Source organism: Eucyclogobius newberryi, unplaced genomic scaffold (genome assembly GCF_026437365.1).
Source record: "Eucyclogobius newberryi isolate DKJ021-1_F unplaced genomic scaffold, fEucNew1.0.hap1 SCAF_10, whole genome shotgun sequence".
Lineage (NCBI taxonomy): Eukaryota > Metazoa > Chordata > Actinopteri > Gobiiformes > Gobiidae > Eucyclogobius > Eucyclogobius newberryi.
The window spans coordinates 23,580,538-23,593,002 of NW_027315724.1; the positions used below are offsets into that span (position 1 = coordinate 23,580,538).

General features: G+C 41.8%; 1 protein-coding gene across 7 annotated transcripts in view; it reads left to right on the top strand.

Moving 5' to 3' along the window:
• cux1b (cut-like homeobox 1b) overlaps positions 1 to 12,465 on the top strand; it is a 52,158-nt gene that overhangs the window by 9,140 nt on the left and 30,553 nt on the right. For all 7 annotated transcript variants that reach the window (XR_011930162.1, XM_072464098.1, XM_072464059.1 and 4 more), the window contains exon 2: positions 9,039 to 9,149. Coding sequence is in view for 5 of the 7 variants with exons in the window: in XM_072464098.1 (XP_072320199.1) it covers positions 9,039 to 9,149 (111 nt within the window). In the remaining 2 variants the exon portion in view is untranslated. The remainder of the gene's footprint in view (positions 1 to 9,038; positions 9,150 to 12,465) is intronic.

The following is a 12,465-nucleotide window of genomic DNA, read 5'->3' on the forward strand; positions in this document are numbered from 1 at the left end:
GTTCCCCAGACTTGATTAATCTGTATCACCCTGGTGCGTGATCGCAGTTTCCATTTTTTTGGTCCATATCTGTGCACTCATCCCCTCCCCAATCTCCTCTCAGTGGCACCGAATGGCTTCCTGGCAGAATGGAGGCATTAATTCAGGGATGAGAGGTGTGATACTCTCCTCCTCTCTGCTGCTCCCCTTCGCACTTGCTCGGTCTGTGCGCTGTTTGTAATGCGTGGCCTTTATCGTAGCCGAAACAGCTCACTACCCTCTGATCCTATCTCAGATCTCAATATCCTAGCCGTTCCACCCTGTAAACGCACGGATGAAAAATCTTGCCCTTTCGCCAATGCATTACACTCAAGCATATCGTCATATTGGCCTCTCCTCCCAATGCACACTCCACACCACTCACCCTCTGTGACATGGGCCTCCAGCTACACTAAAATCTGTAAAATAACAGCAAGTGGGCTTCACTTCCTGGATGCTTGAAACCACCTTTGTCTCATTATACTTGAGTTTAGGCTCAGACCATGTTTCTGAAACCCATTGTCAGACACGTTGTTGGGCAAAATAATGACTAGCTCACAGTAAGCTTCAGGAGACTTAACGCTTGGATGTTGGGGAGATAAAACAACAAGCAGTCTCTCAGCAGAGAAACATGGATCAATACGAACAAGGCTGCAGTGTAAAAGGCTGTTTTGATCCAGGCATGCGTCAGTGGCGGTGAGGTGAGCCCTGACGGCTCCTGTGCTGTTGGTAGATATAGATCTGGAGCAAAATGCTCTGGGAGCACTAGCATGTTGTTAGACTGAGGAGAAAGGTTACTGACCCCCAACCAAGACCCAAACGTGTACGTATGCAGTAGCATCAAGCTCTTGATAATATTGTGGTGAGGAAAAGTTTGTGGCTTCTACTTCACTAGGCAAAGCAGAGATCCAGAAATATACAAATAGCATCTACAAACTGGCTGTGGTTTGAGAAAGCGGCTGGCACATTTGTGACACATTGCACCGAGCAATGTCAGGTAGGAAGCAGACAGCGTCTGGGATGCTTGTCTTATCTACACCGCTGTTGAGCTGTGTTTGAGGGGGTGTTACTGTGATCTGTGAGCATGTACCGTGTCGCTGTAGCAAATGTGCTGTGCCTCCTTGCTGAGCAGCCACCCCATGACTCCACCCCCACCCAATAGGCCGGGCATGTAGAACAGAAGACCCACATCCAAAGAGGAGGAGCTGTGAGTGGGAGTCAAAAGGCAGGCAATAGCTTTCAGATAAGACATCTTGCCAGACGCCTCTACTGTTTACTATCAAAACCACATAACAGCTTCAGACTTGTCGAGATAAAAGGGAAGATTAGTGACTCCAGTGGCAGGACAAAGTAACTTTGAAACACCTACAGTGTACACCTACAGTGACGAGCATACCCTTCTGTGGATGTAGACTGTTTTAACTCTACCTCTTTTAAAGTGTGAGTAATATTCTGTTAACACATCAGAGTAAATGAATGGTTTGCAGCTTGGCTTCAATTCAAGTGTTGTGCTTCATTAGATAAAGGTGTAAACCGGTTATAAATTTGCATTAGCACATCCAAAACGTCTATCTGTTCCTCCTGCTCTTGTGTGTGCTCTCTCTCACCGTGGTGTTCCTCACAGCAGCAGATCAGCTTCATACTGTGTACATAACAATAACTTTGTTGTCATTCCAGCAGCCTATCTGTCTGGGCATTGCTGGAGCGTGAGGGCATAAGGAATTTCATGTAGTTTTGATATCTCAATTAAAGTGCGTCTGTCTACTGTTATCTCATTTAGTGTGCAGTGGATATGATTGGCATAATCAGACATGCCTGATTGGTGCCTCCCATTTAATTAATCTGTCTGTATTGTCACCTGTGGCTCATTAGAGTAATTAGAGTGAATTAGTCTGATAGAAGTTCTCTCTGCCGGCTCACTAGCCATTTCATTATGAGACGCAAACACAAATACACCTTGTTGGAGTCATCACGCTTTAGTTGGATTTGTTTTAGCTGTGACCACTATCACTGTTTCTTACAATGGTGGTCGAAATAGAGAAATGTGCACTTTATTTGGCCCAACTTGTCCTCCTCGCACAAACAGAGATAACTGTGCCAAACTCTGCCGGGCAAACATGTAGCATGCCTCTTCCGCTGAAACGGCTCAAAGAATGTGGAAAGACTGGGCTCACAGACCTACAGTGGCGGTCGACAGTGCACTCATGTGAGAGCACACACGTGCGAGAGGCCACTTGGCCAAGTCACTGTTGAAGTCTCTCTAGGGAGTGTTGGCAATCTGTTCCAATCGTCTTTACAGCTGACCAGACGACCAAATGAACCAGGACAGAGACCGCTGCTGTGGGCCAGTCCAACCAAGCCACGCAGGGCTGTTACAGCAATCACACAGACATTATGGGCCGCTTAAAGCTCCCCTGAACACGCCACTTCATCCTCAACAAAAATGTTAGTGGAACTCTAACAAGGAGCTTTTGAATTTTTGGGGATTACAATTTTCTTTTCTTTTTCCATTATTTATATGACAGAGACAGATAAAATGAACATAATAACAATCTATCAAGTAAGTAGTAAATGGATGCCGGTATCACAGTGTTTACAGCCTTGGCTAATCTGCCACGCGGACGCAAATTTTAGTTTGGCAGCGTTTGTTTCTATTCTTAGTTAGAGACACATATTTGCTTGTCTTAAGAGGTCATTTTAGTACACTCTTAAGGATCTTATATACCTTTTTTACTATATTTATTAAATGTCCTAATCCTTTCTGAACTTGTTTATTTGCAAATCATACCAGCCTATCACAATGGACTAGAGATGCACCAATTCCAAAATTCTTGGCCGATACCGATTTCCGGTTTTTAAGGAGGTCTGACCTGCCAAAACCGATTTTTCCGATGCCGATTTTCTATCTAGCCATTGATTTTCCCACAAACTACCCAGTATTTTATGAAAAAGTTGCATGTATACAGGACACACGTTTTATAATATAAAATGGAATTTATTTTGTGGAAAAATAGAAAAATAACTATATATAAAAAATAATATATAAATACAGAACTATATACTAACTAATATGGCCTGGAGAAGAGTGGGGGACACAGAGGAAAAAGGAGTCCATTTCTCCTGCAGAAGATGCAGCTCCAATGGTTCCAGATTGAAATCAAATGAACTATTTTCATATAGTAATTTATACATTTGTAATTTTACACATTCTTTTGAATGAGCTGGAACACTCTGCAGGAGAGGAAGCCGATGGAACATGAGGAGGGTCAGTCCTAGAGCGCTACCAGCACCTCCCTCTCAAAGCTGGAGGACTCTGGCTCCAGAACCTCTTCCTCGTGGTTCTACAAAAAAAAACACACATTACAATTTAGATGACACAGGCTAAAAAACAAATTGTAATCCAACCAAATGCTTTTACACACCTGTGGGTGCAGCAGAAGGGCCAGCATCCCCTGAAGGAGCAGGAGCAGGAGCAACAGGAGCAACAGGAGCAGCAGGGGCAGGAGCAGGAGCAGGAGCAACAGCAACAGGAGCAGGAACAACAGGGAGGGCTGAAGGCAAATCCAGATCTTAAAGAACATTGTACAGCAGTTATATTTTAGCCCAGTACATTAACTGCAATATTATTCAAACTTTTACTATTATAATACAGTATATTAAATGAGGCACATATGTTGCCAATATCATTTTCCAGTTTCATCAGCTCTTTGATAACTTCACACACTCAGTAGAAGCACAATGAGCTGTGCACTATAGATTCTAGAGCACTATAGATTCTAGAGCACAGCTGATTGTGTAAACATTTCTTTGAGGCTGTGGGGCAATTAAATAGTCCTGACATTAGATGGTAGTCACTCATTTCGCTGTTCGAGTCAGTAATTTAAGTTTTGTATCTACGTCATGTTTGTCTCAAATGCATCAAAGTATTTTTAAAGTCTCATTTCAGGTGGATGAGATCTCTTGTTAGCATTAGCTCGTAGCTTAGCTCTCTGCTAGTTGAGCAGAACAACAACTAACTCTTCTGACAGCCCTGCTGCTGCTTCTTCTGGCCCCTTTATGTGTCCCTACTCTTCTGCAGATAACTCTGAATAAACACATTAACTTGTCAAACACAAACCAGCGCAAATTATTTTGACCGCATCAACTATCAACACGTAGATTATAATCGTCTCAAAGTTGTAATAACTTACCCCACAGTCCAGTCTCCTCTGATCCTCCTCCAGGCTCGGTCCTTCTTGTATTCCACCAAAGTTGAACAAATCTGAAAGCTTCTGCGCCTGTCAAAGCGTCTAGAGCGGAAAACACCAAAACGCACCCTCCGCGCTCCACGCCGAAAAAGCAGGAATTGCGCCGCGGAAACCGCAGGAGGTGTTCGACACACGTTTACATAGAATTTAATGTAAACTGGACACTTTGGCCGCCGCGCTCTGAAAGAGTCTTGTAGTTTTTAGCTGTTTTGCGCTGGGCGCGTTGAGCTGCTACGCACCGCGCATGCGGGTCAGTTTGGATCGGCCGAAAACCGGCAATTACGACATGGACCGGCCGGTCACCGATTCTGGCCGATTCAGAATAAAACCGACTTTTTAAATCGGCGGCCGATTGATCGGTGCATCTCTACAATGGACTAATAGACTGTAATCCTCTGTGGTAGATGGCAGATGGTGGACATTTCTGAGAAGTGCCCTGAGATGTGCCCACACATTAACCAGTGTTCAGATTAGGACTGGACAATTAATCGAAAGATTGACAGATTGAGATCGATTCATGTGAAATAGTAAATTATTTGGGAGCGGATTTTGAATCGAGAGGTCCACAGTCGATCCTCTGTCAGTAAAACGTGGTTTTAGCAGCGGTCATACTTTGGAGGAATACATTTTCATTAAATCATTACTAGAAGCCATTTTTACTTTGTTTTTGGAAAGACCAAATAAACCGAAAATTTAGATAGATCAATATGAGAAAAGAAAGGTAATTAATATTGAGAGCAATTTCATTAGTTTTTAATGAGCCAAAATAAAATGTTGTCAAAAATAAATAAATATTTTCTTTTTTCTTCTTCTCCATATCACCCAGCCGTAATTCAGATAATTGTCCAACAGAAACAAACTTTTAAACATAATGAACATGTGTATGTGTTTTATTCTAGGGCTGGGCAATATGACAAAAAAGAATCATGAATTGATTTATTTTTGACATTTTGATTTAACGAAATTGCTCTCTATATTAATTCCCTCAATATAAATAGGACACATTTTTCCTATTGGAGCCTTTTACAAACTGATAATTGGCTGTAGATTAAAAAGACCTTAGCAAAAATTTGTTTTTACTTTGAATTTGAAGATTAACCCGTTGGAATGGCACGTAATCAAATTTTAGAGTCACGATTATTGTGAGGGGAAATATCGTGGATTTGCAATTAAGCACCATTCTCAGTCAAAACACGAAGCGTTGATATTGTAATTGTTTGTTTCAAGTATTCCTGTGAGAGGATTTGTTAATATGTTAATGATAACAATTAACATGCCTACCATTTAATACAGCAGATTATTTTTGGTTGGGAAAAAAAAGATGGCCATATTGGCACCGCATTGTAGCTTTTAAGTATTACATCAATTATTAGGGAGTTGAGCGCCATAGTAACTCTCAGTGGCTTGAGACTTTGAGAAAGTCTTCTTGGCCCACATTAACAAAAAACAGCTTGGTGAAATAGCTTTAACGGGTAAAATTATGCTCTGGCACTACCTGTCTCCTCCTCTTCTCCTCCTTCGAGCGTGTTCCCTGGCTGCACGTTCAGCTCACCCTGATCAGCCACTTTGCCTCACCAAGCCAGCGGTAAGGCCCCTCGCTCTGCCCCGTGTAAACTTATGAAGCAGTGGCATAAAACAACTGTTTTAACAACTGTGCAGTTGACTTGCACTAATGTGGACCTCCGTGTGTACCAGATTGGTCATTCAGCACATTTATCTACAGTCTTGTTCATACGCTGGGCTCTGTCCGATGCACACAAGCCACGTGTGACTCATGTTGCACCTGGAGACATATCTGTGGTATACACAGATTCCAAAAGCCCAAGAATAACCTACCATGTCCATAAATATTTACGATTATTGAAAAAACGGCTAATCTAGACATCCCTAATTTACCAGACACAGGAGCCATATCCACACGGAGACTAATGACTAGAGTTTCCAAAACTACTTGCATGAATATAGCACTGGCTCGGTAAATGTGTGCATGCACAAAGAGCACTCACAAGGCCTGAAAACAATGCAATATATCCAACAGGCCTGATTGTGGCGCTGTTACTCTGTCACCAAGAATTATTCCAAAACAGAAGAAGAGATGACCTTGAGCATGTACAGAAAAGTTGAAAAAATGTAAACAGAAACTTAGATGGGATTTGTATGTACAACATGGATGTGAAAACTACAGAAGAGTCCTGGAGAGGGACTTATGCCTCAGCGGTCACTGGAATATAATGACAACGCTCCAGAAGGGACTTCATGGAGACTAACGCTGTGGTGGATTTTTGTATTTTCTCCGCGTCACCTGTGGCTTGTGGCTTATGGCTCAGTGGAGGAGCTAGGATGATGCAGTAAACATCATATATAAAGGTTGGTCATTTATGCAGAATAGACTCAATGCAGGGGCTGTGATGTCATCCTCCAATAAAAGCCTAAGCAGCGTTTTGAAAAAAATAATTCTGAGAACTAGTTTCAAAAAGTATCGTTTTCAGATCCTTGAAATTCTATCTCCGTGTGGAAGATGCAGGCTTTGGATAAAATCTCCTTTTGGATACGTCTTGAGCTCCCTTCTGTGGTCTTGAGCTCCCTTCTGTGTGGACGGGGCCTGGGACAGATGGGACAATACATAGGAGGACATATTCCTGACTGACTTTTTAATTTTGTAGTTTGTTTTATTATTTTGTCTTTTTGATCTCTGGTCTTGTTCTGTTTTATTTGTGTAAAGTCTGTGTCTGCTGAGGTGGGCTCCCGTTTTTCTGCATAGTCAAAAACCTGATTGACTCTGAGGGTCTTTTAAGCGGGAGACCATGCCCATAATTATTCGCTCGCTTGGCATTGAATCAATCTTCTTTCATTTAGCTGTTTTTATTTGGCTCAGCAGTGAGATTTTTTGGTAACACATTTAGATGTATTCGAAAGGGATTGGTCAGAATCAAGGTCATCTGGGATTGGCCCATGCCGTCCTAAAGCATTTTATTTGTCAATTTGTTTTAGCTTTGTAGAGAAGCGTCCTATTAATCACTTTAAGCCTATATGGCCAAGTAGGCTTACAGATACTGGACTGTTTTAAGAGGCTGCAGTGACTTCAGCTGTTATAAACACAACAAGCCACGTTTCATTTATGAATATGGGTCAATGACATAAAATGCAGCTTTTCATTTTCTTCCCAACCATTTGCTTGATAAAATATATAGATTTGAACAAACTAGTAGCTTATTGTATTCTACAATTTTATTGGACCAGATTATAGATGCTTTTTATGATCATAATTGTATTTTTTCTGTTTCCAAAGTACAAACATGTGGAAGAATGATACACTGTTGTTAAACCAAAAGCTAGAAATGCTTTTAAAATATTGGTGGAGTATTAATAATATATGGTCGCATTGTAAGCCTCTGGAAAGGGTGTATATATATAATATTACATTTGTGCATTATTAACTTTATCCATAATTATGCAAATGTTTGATTAATTAAAAAAAACTTGACCTGTGTTTATTTGCTGCTGTACCTAAACTGATAAAAAATACGCTCAAATTTGCCAACTAGAGCATATTTTTTTTGACAATTAATTTCACATGATTCAAATGTATTAGGTTCCTCTATTTTATTGGCCTTTGTACAAGCTTGTGTGCACGCTCGAGTTCACTAACATACAGTGCAGCTGCTCCATGGCCATGGGCAGAAAGGCTGCTACATCAACGGCTTCCTGGGCACCGAGACCAAGATGGCAGAGAAGCAAATGAGCAGTTTTGCCACTGTCTTTCTGAGCTCCTTTTTAAAAAAAAATAGTTGTGGATAAAATGCAATCAGGGTATTAAACTTAACGCTGGTGGGTAAAGTTGTCTAATTAGCTCTTGATCACACTGGAATGTATTTTTCGGTGTGAGCTGGTGTGGGGCGGTGGGCTGTGTGCCTGAGTGTGCTTTTGGGACCATGTCGGCAGACTGAGCCACAAGGGCCCCTGTGGTAATGTGTGTATTAAATGATTAGTGTGTTAGTTAGCATAACGGCCCTTCAGCAGCGTTTAATCACTCTCAGGGGTGGGCGGCCTCACAGGAGGTGTACTGGAGGGGGGCGAGGAGCAAGCGTGTGCAGGGTTTAAACACAGAAGATGGGATGGCGCTGTGTGAATGAGTGAGTTACATCATCTCTGAAGTGAATGGAAAAATGAGAGGGGAGAAAAGGAGTGAGCATGACAGAGGGCAAGAATCCAACAGAAACATAACCCAACAACACTCAGCACAGAGATATAATCTTTACAGAGCCTTGTAATGTCCTCTGGAACCAGTCCCATAAAAAAACTATTAATAAGAAATAAAAGCGTGTGTGAATAGATGTGGGCCCAGCCTCCGCCCTGACGACGCTGTTGTTTTTGATAATTATGCTGTCATTGTTCTGGTGAAGGGCTGGTTTTAACATACATTCACTGTGTGCACATGTGGTTGTATTCTTTTGTTCTGGGAGCTAACTGACAGGTTGCCACGCTCAGATGTTTTTGCACTGGTAGCTATCAGCTGGTACAGGGGATTTCTTTGACAAATGTTATGGTTTTAGTCAGCCCTCTGCTGCTCTACAATTTTTTATGTCACGGAGACATAAAAAAAAGTCCCGGTACAATTAGCAATATCTGTATTCATTGTTTTTCATACAAATATAGTTGCCCTTGAGTAGGTGTTGGGTATATGAGTAATCACAATATCACAAAATAAACAACTTTAAATGAAAATAACACTTTCAATTAAGACTATAAAGTGAATTGCTTATTTTGTTGCAGAAAGAACTAGACACCACCGCCACACAACTTGCCAACAGACAAGACGAGAGTGAACAGTCCCGGAAGAAACTAATTGACCTGAGCCGTGACTTCAAAAAGAACACACCAGAGGTGAGTCCTGCAAATACCACACTAATGTGAATCCAACAGTGTTCTGTGTTTCTAGAGTTGGCCTCAGCGTTCACGACTCCTCTCTACATCATAAATGTAGGAGTGATAATTTACTCAGAAAGCAGGGGAGGAGGTGACGGCACAGAGATGTGAGCTTGGCTCCCAAAAATAGTCCCTCCATTAGTTTCCCTGAAATCCTAAAGAGACAAAACAGAAAACCCCTCAGGAGTTTGTATTATCTGACCTAGTTTTTTATGCGTGCAGAAAGTGCGGCCCTTTGGTGTGTGCGTGAGCTGGAGAAAGACAGACAGTGAGCTGCAGAGCCGAGCGAGAAGGGAAAAAAGTGTGTGACAACACTACTAAGTGGGATCAGGAGGGAATTTTGCCCTGTTCCTCTGTTCCCATTACTCCTCCTGGGAATATTTGTTTCATCTCTGTTACCAAGGCAACATATTTTAAACCACACTGCAAAAACAAAGTATTGTTGTGTTATTATTGGTAATGTCACCATGGTGAATTATTGATGGCGCTATGAATAATGTATGAAAGGAGTAGACAGTGTACAGAAAATTGTCAACCCTCAATGGACTTGACAGTAGGCTTATTATAGATGAGCTAGCAAAGAGTGCAGATTGTGACTCTGGACTCTCACACTGAGATATAGCGGAGTGTGGCACAGCAGAGCACCTGAATATGATTTTATTAGCTACACTTGCGTGGATGTGAGGGGGCAAATATATTAAGGTGCGCATACATGAGGCAGGGTGCGTCATGCGTACAAAGAAAACATGTTGCACAGAGCAGACAGACTGGATCAGAGAAGAGGACACACACATTCATCAGTGTAACAAGGCTGTGATTTAGGGTGGTTCGTCTGGCGTCTGTGTGGCCCCTGGCATCTCTCTGGTATGTGGAGGAGGAATCCGAGCCCGGCCAGACGAGCGACAGGATTCATTACAGGCCTGTAACGGGCTTAATAGGAATCCCCACCAAACACTCCAAAATTGCAAGACTATTGACATTTAGTACTTTGTCTGTAGTTTCTTGTTTTGCCTGTGATGGCCTCCACTTGATTAAAAATGATCAGTTGACTTGAGTGCATGCAAGTGCGTTCGGTGTCTCTTGGTGTGTGGTTGACCAGTCTATATAGTGCGGGCTGTCAGCTCTCTGTGGTCCGCACCAGTCAGTGGAGATCACAGTCACATCAGCTCAGACTGCATTAAGCTGAGCGGGAGTCCGTCTCTGATCCATTATTCAACAACCAGGAGACCGGCCCGCGTTGACTGTGTCTTGTCTGCTGAGCTGTACTCGGCGTGAACCACACTCATGGTCTGCATAATAACGGACGTGACACACGCACGCGGTTCTTTAGCTTTTTTAAAGTAGTGCAAAGAAATGCAGCGTGAAAACAAAGTTTTCATAATTCATCAGCTCTGAAACAAGTTTTTTGAGACTGCATCTCGCTGTGCTTCCTAAATTTACTCAATTATTCATCCTCATCTTAATTTCTTTTTCGTTAGTGAAGACTCTAGGGCGATGGCGTTATAAAGGCAAGGGTGGGATTGGCTGTAAAATGTCCCAAAGATTGCTAGCCAGAGGCAGTGGTAGTAAAACAACTTGGTGTGTGCACATGCATGCACATACACACATTTGTGTTTCGCTGCAGGCCAGACAGACAGCGAATGGGAGTTCCATACTCCCAGGAGGATTCCTCGGGCTGGCCTGTCTGCTGTCTGCCGGCAGCTTACACACCAGCCATCCATCTCCTGCTGCTGGCCCCTCGACTCCCCTCTCTGCACACACAGCCAGACTGACCATAGTTTCTGTGTGCATTGTTATGTTATATGCTCATAAATCTTGGGAGCAGTGGGGGCAAGTGGGCGGAGCTCTGACGAGTGGACCAAAGGACTGAGAGGCGAGAAGCTGGATCCAGACCAGTGGCATGTCTATGCATTGATTTGAATGTTGACCAATCTTATCACTGCACAATGTAGCAGCTCTAACAGTCTTACCAGTCAAATGCAAACATTAAAAACTCTTTTATACTACACATTGGTCTTGTCATCCATTTTAGATCAATTAAAATATTTAAAAACCAAGCCATACAAACAGAAGCAATTAGTCAATTTCTCAACTCATTTGAAGAATTATGGTTCATTTTACAGTTTAAAAAGTAGAGTTCAAGTTACGTCTGCAAAATAATTCAAATTGCAAACTGAATGATCGCAATTGGCACACTGCAATGGCTGCAATAATTTTAATAAATAAAATTGACTTAGTTATTATCTGTAACTTAATTTGCTAATTTAATTACTAATGCAATGCTTTTCAGTTACAATTAAATAGTTGTACAAAATTCTCCTGCCCTTGTTGATGTTATCGTAACTGAGGTTAGTCTGCCTGTGTTGTGTGTTTTGTTCATGTTGCTGTTTTAAAAAGCAGAGGGGGATGGGCCCTTCCAAGTGTAGGTCATTATCCTGGCGGGGGAATATTGAATTGGCCCAGACAAACAGCTCTGGTGAACCCTGATGAGGTAACAATGGCTCAGGGTCATGGAGGGTCACAACCTGTCCTCAGCCCGGAGAAGTGCAGACTCAGGCTTAGGTCAGTTGCGTTTGATGCAGCCTCCTCCTTCACTTTTTCTTAAAAGTGATGAATTAGAATTATAAGATTTAATTGATTTATAAAACTGCTCAAACCATGTTTATGGCATTACAAACCTCTCTTCCACTTAACATTCAAAATCTATTTTTAAAAAGAGATACTAATCACAAATACACTCTTAAGAGGTACCCATAAACTATATCAGCCATGAGTAAGAACCACTTTAAATTCCATGTGTTTTTCAGTGCAGGGTTACGTTGTGGAATGGGCTAACTGAGACAATTATTAGATTTTGAAATCTTATACAGTTTATAAATGACAAAAAGAACAAAAAGCGAGTTATGCTTCTACAGTGAGCGTGTTGTTGAGGAGAGGAGTAGATGTTAGTGAGTGTCCGTGTCTGTCCTTGTGTTGTGTTTGTTGTTGTATGTTGCAGGTATTGTATATAATAATCTGTAAATGGATTTGTGTGGGGGGTTAGAAGCAAAAGCTTCCACCATTCCCCTTTTCAAACCAGGCAGTTTCTCTGTATTAATAATTGCTGAAAATATGTCTTTCCAGCATGTCTTATATGTCTCATGTCTTTTATATATGTAATATATAAACAATGTCATATGCAGGTTTGAAATAACTAACTTATGGTTTTAGACAACAAAGTTTCTAACAAGAGTTTATTTCTGATACATCAGCTTCTTCACATATTTATTACGTG